Raw genomic sequence first — 18,614 nt, 5'->3', positions numbered from 1 at the left:
GTTGGGAAAAAGCCTGTTTATTAATACAGTTAAAGTATTTTACTAAATGCAGCGGTAGAGTCAGTCTTGACAGGAGTGTGGTATACCTGAAGATATAGGTGAAAGGGTCTACACTGCTGCCGAATGGCGAAACATGGGTTTGCACCTGGCTTTAAGCCAAGTCAGTGATTCAGACTTATTAACATATCGAGGAGACAGTAGTGGCTTTCTTTTGGTGATAAACAGCTGTTCGTATGTGGTCATGTGAACATCTTCCCACACCACAGGTGTGAAGTGCCATTGTGTCCTGACCTAGTATATGCTATAGCTTCCCTAAATGACTATTTGTATGAGAGTTTGAGAGAACAGGACTGTTTAGTTCACATTAACTTGTCACATTAAAACTGGGTTTTCAACCTCACACTCTTTTGACAGCATGTTGTGTACGTGCTGCCTTTCTATGTGTCTTCTCAAGTCTACTCCCCCTCCTCCACTTCTCCATGTGCGGAGGCGTTGCCTCTGGAATCAGGCCGACATGGGAGAGGTTTCCCGGTCGCTCACTGAGGAGGAACTACTGTGTGGTCTTGCCCGTATATGGGACGGATATCAGTTGCCAAATCATGAGTCAGTTTATTCCTGATCAATACAGAGGTATGGTTACAGCTTATACTTTAAAGAAAGACGTTTAATAGCTAAGTCTATCTGTGGGATCAGACTCTTAAAGCCCTATAGAAAAGGTCTACTATTACTCATGCTTTGCTTATTATATGACTCAGTAAGTAAAAGTACTCAAATGCAAAATGGCTAAAATCTGCAGTATGATCTGAATTAATTTGGCATCTTTATTTTATATAACTCATGAAGCTTAGTATGCTTTAAGACAGGACTTTACTGGATAATGTGGTGGCCCTGACACATTCATCTGGGTTAAAATGATCCAATCCCATCCTGTATTTACTTAAATCGCCAGTTTAGATGTGCCACCTAAACTAGAGGAATATATTTAGAGCTTGACATTTCAAATCATCTCCACTTTCTTTGTGCTTAGAAAAAGAGCAGCTTAAACATTCAGTGTAAACTTTTTTGTTGTTGACTTTTTAGACTTTATTTCGATCATGTAAAATAAATACGATAATAAACTAATACACAAAACAGGACACTACAACACAATACAAAACAATTTTTAATTATACATGTCTGAAAAGGAGTAGGAAGAAGCATATCCCTTCTCCACTCCTTGTTTGTAATAATAATCGTCAAATAACTTCATAATTCTGTCATCTCAATCTTGCCTTCTTAATTATTTACAATTCACTATATATATATATATATATATATATATATATATATATATATATATATATATATATATATATATATATATATATATATATATATATATATAACTAAATCAAAAAGGCAATAAATCACCTGTAAGATCTCCTAATGACAAATATTTAAATGTTTCTATATAGGCTACTAGTACTTCAAAGCTTGTACTAACATGCATTCTTTAACGCCGTGTTTTTCTCAAGACCACAAGAGAGTTTCTGTTTACTTGGCCATGGGAAACTTTTCTAAAAAGTGCCTATGTAACTATTGCGGCCAGTTTCTGCGTCTTGTCTGTGGAACAAAAATAGGAGCGCAGCCTCCCTTCAGCTTTGCACTCTCGAGTCTCGCCTCCAGCGTTGTTTTGAATCTCAGCAGCGGTTCCCGGTAACGACGTCACCGCTCATCTGACAGCTCGAGGAGCAGGACGAACTCTTGTCCAATCAGCGGCCGCGATTCAACTAGCCACGCCCCCGGAACGCTGAGTATAAAGCGCTTCGAGGCGCACTTTCTCGTGAGATCGAGTGCGCACCGAGACGGAAGACTCCGCGTACGACTGTTTATAAATAACTGTCCCGGAACGCAACTTTTTGGACATCAGCTGTCAAGGGAAAACACCTGTCGACTTGGTACAGTAAAGTTGTTCAAACTATTTTGGAAGTTTCTTTTCTCTCTTTGACATCTATTTTTGACATCTTCATGTAATATTACGGAGAGAACAAGATTTGCGGACAGTAAAGTGTAGCTACAGTCAACTCAAAAGCCTCCAACCTAATTGCTATTCACATGTCAACAAAAATGGAGCAACCGTTTTATCATGACGACTCGTTTCTTTCTGCTTATGGTCATCCAGACGCTGCCCTGCACGACTACAAGCTCCTAAAGCAGAACATGAGCGTGGGTTTCGCCGAACCTTACCGGAACCTCAAGTCCCTGCGCTCCGAAAGCGACTTCTACACCGGGGACGTGGGCTCTCTGAAACTCGCCTCACCGGAGCTGGAGAGACTCATCATCCAGAACGGTACCGGTGTCATCACATCACCCACCCCGGGGCAGTATCTCTACGGCCGGGGCACCACAGAAGAGCAGGAGGGCTTCGCGGACGGCTTCGTAAAAGCGCTGGACGAGCTCCACAAAATGAACCAGATGCCCCCGCCGAACGTCTCCATCGGAGCCGGCGTTATGTCATCCTGCTCGGCCGCGTCGTCGGTCTTCGGCGCCTCCCTGCAACCGGAGAGCCCCGTGTACGCCACCCTGAACAGCTGCAATCCCAACACTAACCTTACACCTGCAGCCAACTACCCTACAGCCACCATCAGCTACCTGCCTCACCACCACCACCACCAACAACAGTACCATCACCACCACCAAGCCACGACGCACCCTCATCACTTCCAGCACTCGCTCCATCATCCGCAGCGGATGGTCACGCTCAAAGAGGAGCCACAGACCGTTCCCGATCTGCAGAGCAGCGACGGCTCTCCTCCCATGTCCCCCATCGACATGGAGGACCAGGAGCGCGTCAAAGCGGAGCGCAAGAGGCTGCGCAACCGGATGGCGGCCACCAAGTGCCGGCGACGGAAGCTGGAGCGCATCTCCAGGCTGGAGGACAAAGTCAAGATTCTCAAGTCGGATAACGCCGGACTGTCCAGCACCGCGTCCCTACTGAGGGAGCAAGTAGCCCAGCTCAAGCAGAAGGTCATGACCCATGTGAGCAGCGGGTGCCAGCTGATGCTGACGCCCAAGATCAAGTCGTTTTAGTGCGAATTGCAATGACGCGGACACTGGCAAAATGGGAAACACTGGAAGCGCAGATCATGTTTGTTATGTTTTGATGCAAATGATACTATTGCAGCACTGAGTACGAGCGTTGTATATTTGTTAAGTGTTTTCTTGTAGAAAACTAGAGTGTTAAAGTTGTTTTCAAAAGTATCTTCAAGGTAGATGAATGGACAGTGAATGCACAGGGAAAACCCTTTAAGTTGGTTTTGTTTTTGAGTCCTGCCCTATGAAAACATTCCAGTAAGTTATTGATGTTGTGAGTCGGGTTGATCCAGACCTGTATTTCTGTTTGTTTTGTGTATATTTTTTTATATTTAAGTAAAAGCGTTGAAAATAATTCCACTGTTTGGGTTGTTCATTTCTGGCTCACGTTGGCTTCTTTTTCCTGCTGACGCAAAGCCCATATATGGGCTGTTTTGGCGCATGTACGTCACTGAGGGTAGACTTGCGGGAATCCCCGCCCACGCTACCGGTCAGGAAGTCCGCGCGCTTTCAAGTCTGACGTTCGAATGAATGAAGCGCGTGTGAATGAGTGAAAATTTAGCAACGCGGGATTTTCCCCGCGCTCAAAACCTTCCCAAAACAGTTTCATCGAAAAGAAAACTAGAGATAAAAATACGAACACGCACGGGCATTTTCCAGGTAGCTACTTTGCAAAAAATGGAGCCGTCGCAAGCAGAAAAACAGATCGCAGTAAATAACTTCTAGACTTTATAAACCAGAAGTGCCCGCAGTGACTTCACCCCCAGTGATTTCCGGAAAATATAGGCTACCTAGTTTTGATTATAACTGCCCAGTACCAAAACCACAGACCCACGCACTTTAAGGCCTATATGATCGGTTTTTGTAACAGCCTTTATTCTTGCACAAGTTGCCAGTCTCCATTTTAGTCATCGCCAAAAGTTTTTTTTTTTTTTTGAGGGATTCTTTAGAACTAGTACATTAGTCAAACAGAATGTAAACACAGCAAATTCTACTTGGGCATGAATATGCCTAGTCTAGAGATGGTGACTTTATATTAAACCCATATCTCATGTCAGGACATAATTCTACCAAAATAGGCACATTTGATACAAATTTGATAAAAAATCTAGTGTTTTGTACGCTATTTACTCTCATAATATCTTTAGGTTTTACTGGACATTTTGTTTTATTAAAAAAGACTTGAAGTGATGCCTCCTGTAAAGCATAAACCGTCGCCACCATAGTTTAAAACATAATTTAGTTTGAAAACAATATATTTATAGAATATCAACATTAAATTCATAGCTCTATTTGCAGAATATAGGCTATTGCAATTTTTAAATTTAACTTGATTACAAATATTTCTAAAGACAGTAAGTGTGTGTGTCTTTAAGTATATATATATATATATATATATATATATAAATACTTTCAAAAGCATCTCTTAAATATACCAGTAAAAAAAAGACACCTATTGTTATCAGTCCCATTCTCGGCTACCTCTTTCTTGGTTATACAGTAGGCTACAAATACCACAGGAACGTTCTATTTCCGTATCTAATTTTATCATTGTGCAAACATTCTGAGAATGTTACTTTTGAACGAACATTCCGAAGTCATAACATTCAAAAAACGTTAGACAAATGTTTCAGGAAAAAAGGTTCCATGAATAAAGTATAAATAATGTTTTGAGAACGTCAAATATGCACTTACAGTACGTTACTGGAAGAACGTTTGTTCAGATGTTTTAGAACGTTTCCAGTTAGCTTGATTGATGCTGAACATAACACCATGATAACAATTCAGCAAGATCAACCAAATACACTAACTGCTTGTGATATAACTAATTCCAGATTATCAAATATCATAGACTGCTTAACATTCAGTGTCAAATGTCTCGCTTTTTTGAGTGTTTTATCACCAGATTGTCACTTAGATAAGTTGTGGGTTACATAACCCTGATAGCAGCAGGACATAACCTACACATTTCAGAGAGTACATCATTTACATCTCTGTGGTGAATACAAGCTCTGCTTGATTAACATTTAAAAATCTGCCTTCAAATCACTTGTATGGGCCTACCTAAATTATTATTGGCCAGGGCTCATAAAAACAAGTTGCTCCTGAGCTATTTCTCTCAAATATAATGAAATACTGCCATCTACCGGTAATTTATGTTCAAGGTGTCCTGGCATTGGCCTACTGCGCATGCGCACATCAATATCGCATCCCGTTTCTCATGCTGTGTACTTGCATTACTGTAAGGGCTAGGTTTAGGGTTGGGGGATGTCGACGTTAATAAAATGTTGAGAAATTAACTCAATATTGGTTTCCAGCCGTTGCTGTATCCCTTCTAGCCACAACCGCGAATAACACAATTACTGTATTTGCATTACTGTAAGGGTTAGTTTAGAGTTGTGGCAGGTGCAGACGTTAATAAACTATAATTTGACAAATAGGCCTACTGTTTTAATTTGAGGTAACAAAAACAATTCGAGCTCTGCTCTACCAGAAGCATTTGTGGTAATGTCCATAACGGAGTTAAAAATGACAACAACAAAAACAAGAAAAAAAAGAGACTGTTTACTAACTGAATATTACAAAGAAAAAGGAATAAAACAACGTATAAAAATGCAAAAATACTAAAACTACTAAACACTATAAAAATAAATCATTTAAATATGAACATATTGTTGATACACTTTTATAACAGTGGTCCATTATCAAATTAGCTTGACTGGTCAATTACACTGGTTTAATTGCAGTTGCACAAATCGCTGGATTTATAAGCAGACACATACAGTTCATATTATTTCAAAATAATTTTTAGTAACAATATTTAGTAAAAATCTATGAGCAGTAAAGCTGTTTGCATATTCCTTTTAGAGCTGTGAAAACTTTTCTGGATGGATGGACCTAAAGTCAGAATCAAAATGTCAGAAACTACATAACTTTTAATGAACCTGAAACACAACAACAGCTGAATTATGTTGGTAAAAATAAGAGAACTGCACCATCACATAATAACAGCCCGTTTATTTTCACAGATATTGATGATGACCAGATTGTTAAACAACTTGAAACAATTTAAAAAGAATCAAATGTTCACCGAGTACTAAATATGGAATACAGATGAACTAAGCTGCAAACAAACTACAGACATTTTAGTGCATGGGAGATGCTGACTGCAACAGCTTCTTCAAACAATGAAAAGGAAAAGAAATCTCTCTAACAAGTGCATCTAAACTACAAAGAGTTTGTTACGCTGGCTTAAGACAACTTCTCAAGAACTCTCAGGCTGAGGTTAAGTGCTCGAGCATCCCACTGGCCGTTACTGCTTGGAGAAGAACTCCTTGCTCTTCTGCACATCTGGAACAATTGTGTCACTGCCAGGTTTCCATCCAGCAGGACAAACTACGGAGAACAGACAGACACCTCATTACAAACCTCTGCGGAGACTGAAAACTGAATACTTTGGCATCACCTTCTGTGAACATTTCTTGGTCATATATACGCTAACAGCAAAAGTTTGGGTTGGGTATGGTTTTTAAAAGAAGTCTCTTCTACTCCTGCATTAATTTGATAAGATATAATTGTGAAATATTATTACCACTTAAAATTTTAATTTTCTATAAGAATATATTTAAAAATGTAATTTATTCCTGTAATGCGCAGCTGTATTTTCAGCATTATTCCTCCAGTCTTTAGTGTCACATGATCCTTCAGAAATCACTCTAATATGCTGATTTGCTGCTCAAGAAACATTATCATCATCACTGTTGAAAACAGTTGTGCTGTATCAGATGTTTGTGTAAACATAATAGATTTTAGGATTCTTTAATTAAAAAAAAAAAAAAAAAAAAAAGTTAAAAAAGGAATAATGAATAGAAATAGAAGTCATAATATAATTACACATTACTTTAAATTGCATGCTGAATGAAAACATCTTGATGTCCCCAAACTGAAGGATGAAGGTTTTCAGTGTTAAATCAAACAGGATGTCACCTGAAACGCTGTAATGTGAGTATTGAGTAGTGACTCAACACCTCTGCATACGGACGGTCACTCTCTCATTACATATCCAGTTACACTCATCACTTCAATCTGGATAAAGCAAAAAGTCACCATACTGACGCTCTCAAATACACCTGAATTTAAATCACACTTCAAACACGATGTCTCAAGTAGAAACCAGGTAGAACATAGTACAAGTCTGGGCTTAAAACCCTCAATTTGGAGATACAGTATAAATATGCAAGTAAACAGCTCTTCGTTGGCATCAGTATGCATCTGTGTTTAAACTACAAATACAATGTGGGTACATGTTTCCACATGCGGTCCACTCAAGATAAAGAGCCCCATCTCGCTCACCTTCTCCATATTTGTCGGTGTGCTGGAAGGCCTGCACCAGTCTCAGCGTCTCGTCCACCGAGCGGCCCACCGGCAGGTCATTGATGGTGATCTGCCTCAAGATGCCTTTATCATCGATCACAAACAGACCTCTGTGGGAGCAGGACAAGACACAGAAAACTCACTGTTTGTACGGCAACTACCTCGGTTTACGATAAAATCTGTAGGAGTGCTCTTAAATTAGTTTGCAACATTAAAGGAATGCTTTATCTGCAAATCAAGTTCAGTGAATTCATTTAATAATGTTGATTACTACAAAGACGTCAACAGGTCCCTTAGTGAAAGTAAATGAATAATTAAAAGGATCCCCACTTAAAAAAAGATGACAATTTCATTTGGAAAAAAAAATTGCAACTGTTATACAGTGTGTATTATTTTATTTTTTTATTATTTTGCAAAAACTTATGGGTTGGTTGGTGTCAATAAGATTTTTTTGAAAGAAACTTACATTTTAATCAGCAAATATATATTAAATTGACAAAGTGACAGAATACATTCATAATGTTAGAAAAGATTTCTAATTCATAAAATGTTGGTTTTTGACATTTCTATTCATCAAAAAAAAATAATAATAATAACCTTCCAAAATGCTTTCCACTAAAATATAAGCAGCACAACCGTTTTCAACATTGATACTCTGAAATTAAATTTCAAATTAAATTTTCATTTCTGAAGGATCATGTAACACTGAAGACTGGAGTAATGATGCTTAAAATTCAATATAATATAATATACCATGTCAAATGACCAACTGAACATTTGATATAGAATTCCAAGGTGTAATAAAATCTACTTAAAGTTAATCATCTTCTCATAGTCCCTGTACCGTGCGCACGCTGCAGTACACATGAATGTTATCGAGCACCCTTGATCATTAACTCCTGCTGCAATCATGCACTGCGAGCATGAGGGGGTAAATAGCTGCAGTTAAACTGAACCAGTGCAAACATGAGCACGTCACCACAGACCTGTAAGCAAGGCCTTCATCCTCTTTCAGGACGCCGTAATCACGGGAGATGGACTGAGTCAGGTCAGCCACCAGCGGGATGTTCATGGAGCCCAGGCCACCCTGCTTCCTGGGCGTGTTGATCCTATCAGGAACAAGCCAACAGTCATGTTTTCAGAATATATATTATATTATTATATATCTATCATTATTTTATTGTAGAAAAGTTTTTTTACCTAAATATTTATAAGTAGTAGTACATAGTGTAAATATTAATGCCCTCTAAATAAAAGGTCAACGTGACAGTTTCTAGAACTAACAAAGCACTACACCCTTTCTTTATCTGTGCCTCTCTCTTATCAAAGCCAGGCTGGTTAGGAGAACATAAAAGATAAACACTAACTGAGTGAAGCCATAGAAAACCTGCGAAGAATCACGTTCACAAACGAGAGAAAACCAACAGTGACATCTAATGTACAGTGTAAGACCACTGGCACTGTTGATCTAGAATAAATTACTTTTTATATGAAGGCACTAGATATTTTACAGCATTTTAACAACATCAAATATATATTTTTCTCTAAAGTAGCCAGTCAAGTCCTTCAGATGTGGAATACGTAGGATTAAAAGCAGGATCCTCACCATGCCAGATGGCTGAAATGAGAGTCGGTGGAGGCGGCAATGACCTCGCAGCCCATTTTACGAAACTCAGCGGCCCGTTCGCTGAATGCGATGATCTCGGTAGGACACACAAAGGTGAAATCGAGTGGATAGAAGAACAACACGACATACTTCCCTAAAGGAGGGAAAATAAAGATGAAGTGAAAACAGTTTACACCGGTTACCCAGTTAGTGGGTTTGATGGCTAGTATCATGATGCAATGGAAAGCAAAAGTAGGTTAAAATGAAATTTCAAAAACTCTCGTCCTAATCTAAGATGCTCACCTCTATATTCAGAGAGCTGAACGTCTTTAAACTGTCCGTCTACAACAGCTGTGGCCTTGAACTGAGGAGCAGGCTGACCGATCTTAGCGTTTCCAGAAGACATCTCGAAGATCGCTTGTCACTGCCGACCCAAAAAAATCTAAGAAGAATATCAAAAATATTATTATTAGAATTTACTCACACTTTCGCCGTTCCAAACCTGTGGGAATTCCTTTCTTCCGATGAACATAAAAATATATTTTGAAGAATATCAGCAACCAAACAGTTGCTGGACTCCAGTGATTTCCATAGTATGGAGGAAAATGCTATGAGAGTCAATTAGAACTAAAATTGTTTGGTTACCAACATTCTTCAAAATATCTTCAGCGGAAGAAAGAAAACCACCCAGGTTTGGTTCGGAACAACTTGATTAAATGACAGACATTTTTTATTTTTAGGGTGACTTAAAGTTAGATTTACCTCAAAATATTAGTTCTGAAATGAGAATAGGAAAGAGAGCTTTTAATGTAAGAAAAAAATATCTGCAAAATAAGTAACTTTTGTACTTGAACCAGAATGTATGCTGCACACACACACACACACACACACACACACAGCAGGTCACATGATGGTCTGTTGTTCTGAACAAGGGGCTTTTGATTCAATAAGTGGTTTAGTCTAAATATATCCTTTTACCCAAGTCTTTATCTCAGATCATCTACAGACCAAAAGCACGAGCATTTTAGTAACTTTTACCCTTAAAAGAGGGACTTGAACGTGTTTTCTAAGTGCACTTGGCTCGTGGTCGACTCCGTGTGGCCCTGCACTCTCTGATATCTCAGTATCTCTGCTAAAAGTTGACAGGATCCACCCCTAGAAAATAGAAGACTGGCCAACAAAACCCTTCCGAGACCTTGCCCTGAAAACTGCAGGAAAATGGGCTTGAGAAGGCCGAGACAAGTGTGCGCTAACTTCAGTCTCTGCTCAGACGCAGGTTGACTTGTAATATAGAGTGTCTGCAAACATGCAAAAGACGAAATGCATATTAAAAAGTATAATTTATTCAGAAAGTAGTTTAGCTGCTTAGCCACAAGAGCTAAGCCCGATCAGTCGAGCAAATGTCTGTAGTCTGTCGAACATAACACTGCGTGAATCATAACAGTTGAAATGACTGATACTAACAGTCTGACACAAGAAATACATTTTAATGCGTTAAGCTATGTCAAACAGTTAATAAAAAAACGATGCAATCTTCCAGAGAACAGTGCCGGTGTTTTCCACGCGCTCTTTTCTTCAGTATTAATCAGCGAAACTGTGCATTAAGCATTTGTGCATGTAAATAACCATTAGGATTTTAGTCAAAAGAGAGTAATATGTTGACTTAAAATACGCACCTGTTCTGTGATGTGGAAGCGAAATTTCACTTTCCTTTGATGCACGAACACAGGAAGTTCCAGCCGCGCGACCTGCTGCAAAAACTCAACGTAAAGAGGGAGGATCCACGTGCTTCAGTGCACCGCCTCACTTTATGCAGGCGGCAAGGAAGTCGACCGGAAGTTGAAGTCGACTGGGGGCCGCCATCTTGTATCAGAACTTCACTTGCGTTAGCATCCCATTGACATCCCATTCATTTTGGCGTCACTTTGACAGTGAATAACTTTACATCTGAGGCGTTTAAAGACTCCATTTGTCCATTATTTATTTCTACAGATACACGACAATGTATAAAGGACTCCATTACCTTCTATGTTACATTATGGCCCCGTAGAAACAGTTTTTGTAAAAATAACGATTGCGTCATAACCACGCGACTCTCTGTCGCACAGTAGAGAAATTACCATACAGACAGGAGGAGAAGCTCACAGGCGACGTCAAGAGAGAAGCCCATAGATATGAAGTCCATAAAAGCAACGGGACAAAATATTTAAACAACGTTTTTGGGGAATTGGAAATAATTCGGTATGTGGCAAGTGAATGCATATGAAGTAGCTTTTATCCACGAACTTTAATAATTTATCTACTTCATTAAATAATGAAGTACGGCCGGTATATTGACGGGAATGGAGAAATTATCAGGAAATTATACAGGCAGTGTAAGAAAAATCTCGCTTGAAGATGAATGTGATCCCTCTCATCCTGGTCGGAAGCCTTCTACAAAATGTCATAGCCTACATAACGTAAAATAAAGAAAAAAGTTTTTTGTTCAAGTGTTTTTGACCATGATTTATTAGCCAAAACTGCATGATTTAACACCTAGCTCACAATTATTTGAATATTAGCCTTTGGGCAAATGTTTTACGTGAAGAGATGAAATCATGTAGAACAATTAGCAATTTAAGAGACTATAAATGAACAGCCTATATTGAATCGATACGAAAAAGACTCGAGGGGATATTGTATACTGACAGTATGGTTCCTGGATTATATATGACTGTTTTGGATGGGTTACTATTCGGTTTGATGTTGATAGAAGGAAACGAACATTTTTTAATGTGTGCGTTTATGCATGTATGTGTGCATGTGCTATTTGAATCAATTTTAATAATTTTGGATGATTGTACATGTTCTTTGTTATCTGTTATCTTGAGCGTTCGAGTTCAGCTTGCTTGCACTTAACGTAACTTTATACACCTGGCTAGTCTGAGCCCTTATTTCTGGAAAGCCGTGATACTTCGACCTTAGAAACGTCTGATCATCATTCAAGACATCTAAGTACTGTGTTATAGGTGGTATTTTGTTAATTCAGTGTGTTAACTGTTTGTTGCCTTTTTTTTCGTGATTTCATCTTCCCATTTACTTCAATTTACTTGTTGCTACCATATTTTCCCTCGTGCGAAAATGTCTTGCTGTGTAGCATACATGTGTTCTAAGAGGCAAGTCTCTTCTTCCGAGTTAAGCTTATTCAGGTAAGTACACTTTCTCCATCTGTATAATTCAAGATTATGAATTTTTGAATCATCATTATATAGGCCTAAGCAGAGGTGTAAAGAGTAACGTTACCTGAAAACCATAACGTAGTAAAAGTACAGTAAGAGTATCTGATTTCAGTCATGTTTATTTTCTATAAAATGCTATAATTAAAATATAGATTATATTTTGTCAATATAGAGGATATATAAAATAGTGTAAATTAAAATTAAATGCACTGGATGTGCTGGTTACACATATGCTATCAACAAGTTACATGAGGTTATAAGGTTGAACTGTTATTTTTTTGTTATTATACAGTACGTTCTGATCAAATGTTACACTGAAATGTGATCCTGGACCACAAAACCAGTGTTATGTGTAATTTTTTTTAAAATTGAGATTTATACATCATCTGAAAGATGAATACATAATCTTTCCATTGATGCATTGTTAGGATAGGACAATATTTGGCTGAGATACAACTATTGAAAATCTGGAATCTGAGGGTACAGAAAAATCCAGAAAATATTGAGAAAATCTCCTTTAAAGTTGTCAATTTCTATTGGCGATAGTGCTGCATCCATTCACAAAAATAATTGTTTTATATATTTAAGGTGGGAATTTTACAAAATATCTTCATGAAACATGATCTTTACTTATTATCCTAATGATTTTTGGCATAAAAGAAAAATGTATAATTTTGACCCATTCAATGTTTTGTTGGCTATTGCCACAAATATACCTGTGCAACATAAGACTGGTTTTGTGATCCAGGGTCACAAATGTTCAATTGTTCAGTTGTTTCAGTGTTATCTGTTTGTGGCGTCTGTTTGTTACGTTTGTATTGTCCTGTGTACCCACTCTGAGCCTGCACCTTGACGTGGTGAGTGGGCTTCTTACTAAGCCAGGCTAGATGTTGAGAATTAAAGCCAAGATGCTGTTCATCCTTTCTCTTTTTCAGACATGCTGGTGTTTGCTGTTTCCAAGTTTTTCCAGTACCAAACACTGCTAAGTATGAAAGAACTTTAACTCAGATTGAGGACAGTGAAGAGCAGCACACATACAAAGCACACATACATAGTTTAGTTATAATTAGTCACCTGGCTGTTAAGCCAAGTTAAGTTAGATAACTCAGTCAACATCTGTAGTTTATATTGTATTATTTGTATTTGTCTATATTGTTCATACTGCAGTGCATACCCAATGTTCTGCTCTTATGCCACCGTTAATATACTTTACATATCGATTCCATCACCCGGCAAGTCCACGCTACCTCAGGTAAAGGTAAGGTGCGCAGTCACTGCTTTCCTGGTGCTCGTGTTCTAGATATTGCTTGCCAGGTTCCCGAGATCCTGAACGGTGACGAGCGCGTTGAAAGCTGTTGTGCTGCACGCGGGAACAAATGACATCAGGCTGCGGCAGATGGAGGTTCTGAAGAAGGACTACAGGAGCCTGATTGAGACAACGATCATTGTGTCTGGACCGCTTCCCACGTACCGACTAGGACAAGAAAGGTTCAGTAGATTATTTGCTCTAAATGAATGGCTAATGTCATGGTGTAATGAACAGAGACTGCCCTTTGTAAATAATTGGAATCTGTTCTGGGAGCGACCTAGGCTCTTCCGTGCTGATGGCCTTCACCCCAGCAGAATCGGAGCGGCTCTTCTGTTGGACAACATCTCCAAGGCATTACACACCATATGACTAGTAAGTCAAAGTCCAAATCACACTCTTAGCTTTCCCAACTTAAATGATATAAGTACCAGTGTAGAACATTATAGAAACTGTGTCTATTCCTCGTTTAGTTAGGTCAAACAATAAATCCACTGTGGGATCTATGAAAAATCGAATTGTGATTAAACCATAAAATCTAAATATTATTGCTTCAGAAACACAATTGTTATTACTGTAATGCTTTATTAGCTGGTTGTCCTGCATCCTCAATTGACTAGCTACAGTTAGTCCAAAATGCAGCTGCTAGAGTTCTCAGTAGGTCAAGGAAATATGATCATACAACACCGATTTTATCATCACAACACTGGTTACCTATTAAGTTCTGTAACAATTACAAAGTATTACTACTGACTTATAAAGCCCTAAATGGTTTAGCTCCTGAGTAATTAATGGATCTTCTATCACCCTACAATCCATCGCGCTCTTTAAGATCACTAAATTTGAGGCTTCTGGTCATTCCTAGGACATCTAAGTCCACTAAAGGAGGGAGGGTGTTTTCACATTTAGCTCCTAAACTCTGGAATGGCCTTCCTGATATTGTTCGAGGCTCAGACTTGCTGTCCCAGTTTAAAACTAGATTAAAGACGCATCTCTTTAGCCAAGCGTTCACATAATGCATCTCATACCTTTTATACTACAGTTAAATTAGACCAAATGCATTAATATTATGAAAAGCAGCTATGCTAATTATTTCCCATCTGCTTTTTTGTTATAGACTATGTCAGCTCCAGTTTGTATCCAGCCTCTCATGGAAACTTCAGATGCCCCAACACCTGTGAAGAGACGACTCGATGCCGGCGATATGTTATGCACTAAATTAATACATTTCTGAAATGCATTTTCTGTAAAGCTGCTTTGAAACAATATTTATTGTGAAAAGCGCTATACACATAAATTTGAAATGAACATCCTTACTGTAAACCGTACCACTAGGTTAACTGTATACTACTTTCATGTCATTTACTGTTTATAATACACTACGTCTATACCACACTTGTTTTGCACTTCTGGTTAGACACTAACTGCATTGAATTGTCTCTGTTCTTGTACTCTACACATTGACAATAAAAGATAAATCTAATGTAATCTAAAGGTGTCTTGACATCTCCCTTATCAATATTCACAGTGAAGGCTACTGACTGAATATGTATCATTACGAAGTTCTAAACCATAAGTAATAAAACCACATGACATTTCTGTCAAAGTATGTCTACTTGAAGTGTCTACTGTGTGTTTTGATAATAAATATTCAATAATTTCATTAATAAATATTTATTTATTGAAACACAAAAACAATCCCTCTAGCTACATTCGTCATGGGGAAGAAAAGTGAGAGGCCATGGGGTGGATGGCTAGGGTGATACATGAATGGCACGGAGGGGAGAAAGAAGGGTGCGGGGAGAAATAGTGTTATGTCTACCAATGTGAACATGTATTGTTGAATTAACTTGAACTGTTTCAAGTTAAAAACCTGCTGAGAGGTTTAAGACTCTCAAGCCTTCAGCTAAATTATTTAAAAAAATATCATTACCCCTAGGTGATAAATGAACTTCGTCTCTTAGAAACAGTTGAGGCTTGTTAAATACAATTTGAGGGTGATGCACAATACCCCCCTGCATTCCCAAGACAAAAGTAGCCATGACACTGTTCACCCATTTACGGGACTTGTCAATTTTCCCCGGAAGGCCCGATCTCCACCGACGTCTCTGGGTGATGTCAGACAGCACAATGGTCATCTGAGGGAAACGCCGATAGAGATGTTGCAGATCCTGCTTCATACCTGCATCCCAAGTCGTTCCTGCCGCAGTGAATCAGCAAGACATCCGGGCTGCTCTTCCTCTGAGGGACCGGTAGAAGAAAGGAAGGAGTCCGTGCCATCGAAGTCCACCCCAGCCAAACCAGTAAACCTTGGCCCCGATGGTCTCTCTGGCCCTCTCTTCCCCACGACGAATGTAGCTACTCCCGATGATCCAAATCACTGCATACAGCAATCACAATCAAAACACTTGTTTTGTTAGTATGAGTAAATAGATTTTAACACACAAGTAACTTGTCTCTGGCCATTGATTTATTTATATCCGAACAAAGCAGAAAAAAGTCTATGCAAATATACAATAAAACACAAATTAATTGCTCTTATCTGTTCATTAAAATAATAATAACAATATAGGTATTACACGAGGTTAATTTATTATTTTATTCTCTCTTACAGTGTTGCTTTCCATATTTTATACTATATATTCTAAATGATACTATATTAATATGGCTTACCTTTGTTGGTAGCATAGTTAGCCATGGTTCTTCTTTTTCTGGTGTTTAAATTAAAATTAAAGTTTGTATTTTTACCTATGAGGAAAGAAAAATGAAAAGGGCAACCATTAGTTATAGATATTATTGGTGACATTCGTTATTGTCCATTTATTATCTATATGTTATTTAACAGGCCAAAGCAGACGCTTTTGTCCAAGCGATTTACTGAATAACTTTTTTATATGACTGATTCGTCCATTTCTCTTGCGATGTAGATGTGTAGATCATAGACAGTAAAAGGTGTAGATAACGTGGTTGTTTGATTTCTGGTTATAGTTCTCTTTTTTTTCTTTTTTCTTAACGTATGATTAAAGACAGAGTTATTTTTGGTTCTTTGAATGTTAGGGGCTTAAAAGACAGTGTGAAGAGAAAAGCAATTTTTCTATTTTGTAAAGGGCAGAATGCTCATTGTATGTTTCTTCAAGAGACTCATTCTTCAGACTCGGATGCATCTTTTTGGTCTAGATTTTTTTTCAGTCATGGTTCGAATCGTTCGGGAGGAGTTCCTGGTTCCTGACGAGTGGACCGATAGATGGCCTCCCAGACTTAATAAGGGGCGGATTAATGTTAATGTTGATTTTTTGAGGACAGAAAATTATTTGAGTGATGTGTGGCGATATTTAAATCCTGAGGTTGAATGTTTTTCATGGTATAAACCAAATGGGGAAAGTAAATCTAGAATTGATTATTGGATGGTCAGTGACAATATTCTAAAATATGTTTCAAAATCTTCAATTTCTAAAGCTCCGTTAACGGATCATTGTTTTATTGATCTCGTTTTAGAACCTTCAACTAAGCAAACTAAAAACAAAGGTTATTGGAAGTTTAATGCCTTTCTCTTACAAAATGAAGAATTTTGCAATAAAATTAGGGAAATAATTAGAGATATAGAGATAAATAATTATTTAGTTGGTAATATAAGTAAATGGGAATATCTAAAATTTAAAATTCGAGAATTTTCCATTATTTTTTCTAAGAAATTAATAAAAGAAAAAAAAAAACGTGAAAGAAACTTAATTTGTGAAATAAGTCAGTGTTGTAGCAAACCTGTTTTAAATAATTATGATAAGGATAAGGTTATGGAGCTTCAAAGTAAACTAGATAATTTGTATCTTGAGAGGGCACAGGGTGCATATATAAGATCGCGGGCTAAATGGATTGAGGAAGGTGAAAAGAACTCTTCATATTTCAGCAATTTAGAAAAAAATAGACAGCAAAGGAACTCTGTTAGTTGTTTAATGATTCAAGGTGAGGAATGTAAAGATTCTAAACTAATTGAAAAAGAAGTGTTTCAGTTTTATTCTAAATTATACTCCTCAGATTTCTCCTCTTATGAGTCAGATCTTTTTTTGCTCAAATTCAGAACAATATTCCTTGTATTGAGGACTCTTTCAAAGTTTTATGTGATTCAGATCTTAAAATAGAAGAATTGGATTCAGTGGTTGAGAGGATGCCCTTAAACAAATCCCCAGGGACAGACGGGCTCACTAATAATTTTTTTACATTTTTTTGGAGAGATTTGAGAAATGTATTATTCAATGCCCTAAAAGAAGGAATTGAAAAAAAAGAGTTGATTGAAAGTATGAAGCAAGGTTTAATTACATTGATCCCGAAAGCTGGTAAAGATAAAAGAATATTAGACAATCACTTTGCTTAACATTGATTATAAAATTTTCTCGGGGGCTATTGCTGCTAGGCTGAAAAAGGGTATTTCTTCAATAATAAGTGAGACACAATCTGGGTTTTTGGGGGGGAGATCAATTCATAATAATATTAGATTGGTTTTAGATTTACTCGATTATAGTGAAATTGTTCAGGGAAGTGGGTTTCTTATTTTTTAGATTTTTACAAAGCATTTGATGCTGTTGAGCATCCTTTTATTTTGAAAACTTTGCAGCATTTTGGTTTTGGAGTAAAATTTATAAACTTAATTGAAATGTTATATAATGGAATCAATAGCTCTGTAGCTCTAGGGCATGGAACCTGCTCAAGATTTCCAATTAAAAGGGGGATTCGTCAGGGTTGTGGTAGCTCTCCATTATTATTTATAATGGTTGCAGAGCTATTATCTATATTGATTAAAAATAACGGTATTAAAGGTTTAACAGTATTGGATAAAGAAATAATTATAAGTCAGTTTGCTGACGACACAACGCTGTTTCTAAAAGATGAACATCAAATTCCATTAGCTTTACATTCTATTGACCAGTTTTCTAAAGCCTCGGGGCTACATTTAAACCTAAACAAATGTGTAATGTTAACATTGCATGAGTCTCCTTTGCTGTCATTATCTAATATACAAATTAAAAAGGAAGTGAAATATTTG

The 18,614-nt window shown here is 37.7% G+C and overlaps 2 protein-coding genes across 3 annotated transcripts; one reads left to right on the top strand and one right to left on the bottom strand.

Moving 5' to 3' along the window:
* Positions 1-1,830: 1,830 nt before the first annotated feature.
* Positions 1,831-3,427, top strand: junba (JunB proto-oncogene, AP-1 transcription factor subunit a). The gene has a single exon (XM_059554678.1). The coding sequence runs from the start codon at positions 2,095-2,097 to the stop codon at positions 3,067-3,069; it is 975 nt and encodes a 324-aa protein (XP_059410661.1). The 5' UTR covers positions 1,831-2,094; the 3' UTR covers positions 3,070-3,427.
* A 2,958-nt stretch (positions 3,428-6,385) lies between these two features.
* On the bottom strand, positions 6,386-10,856 carry prdx2 (peroxiredoxin 2). 2 transcript variants are annotated; one of them, XM_059554676.1, is made up of 6 exons: positions 10,729-10,856; positions 9,356-9,494; positions 9,053-9,206; positions 8,433-8,555; positions 7,426-7,556; positions 6,386-6,468 (listed from the first exon to the last, which is right to left on the bottom strand). In XM_059554676.1, the coding sequence occupies exons 2-6, from the start codon at positions 9,456-9,458 to the stop codon at positions 6,386-6,388; spliced, it is 594 nt and encodes a 197-aa protein (XP_059410659.1). In that variant the 5' UTR covers positions 9,459-9,494; positions 10,729-10,856. The 2 variants fall into 2 exon arrangements, with proteins under 2 accessions (XP_059410659.1, XP_059410660.1); XM_059554677.1 differs by having other exon boundaries at positions 9,356-9,476; positions 10,729-10,852.
* Positions 10,857-18,614: the final 7,758 nt, after the last annotated feature.

This window comes from Carassius carassius, chromosome 7 (assembly GCF_963082965.1).
Source record: "Carassius carassius chromosome 7, fCarCar2.1, whole genome shotgun sequence".
NCBI lineage: Eukaryota > Metazoa > Chordata > Actinopteri > Cypriniformes > Cyprinidae > Carassius > Carassius carassius.
The sequence above is the reverse complement of the archived record's forward strand: the minus strand, read 5'-3'. Positions and strand labels throughout refer to the sequence as shown.

Bases quoted from the DNA above. Each gene is read 5' to 3' on its own strand.
- prdx2 (XM_059554676.1), bottom strand. From the start codon at position 9,458: ATGTCTTCTGGAAACGCTAAGATCGGTCAGCCTGCTCCTCAGTTCAAG. The intron at 7,557-8,432 runs GTCTGTGGTGAC...CTGCTCCCACAG, and splicing joins GATGAAGGCCTTGCTTACAG to AGGTCTGTTTGTGATCGATG. The intron at 6,469-7,425 runs GTGAGCGAGATG...TGTTCTCCGTAG, and splicing joins CACCGACAAATATGGAGAAG to TTTGTCCTGCTGGATGGAAA.
- junba (XM_059554678.1), top strand. From the start codon at position 2,095: ATGTCAACAAAAATGGAGCAACCGTTTTATCATGACGACTCGTTTCTT.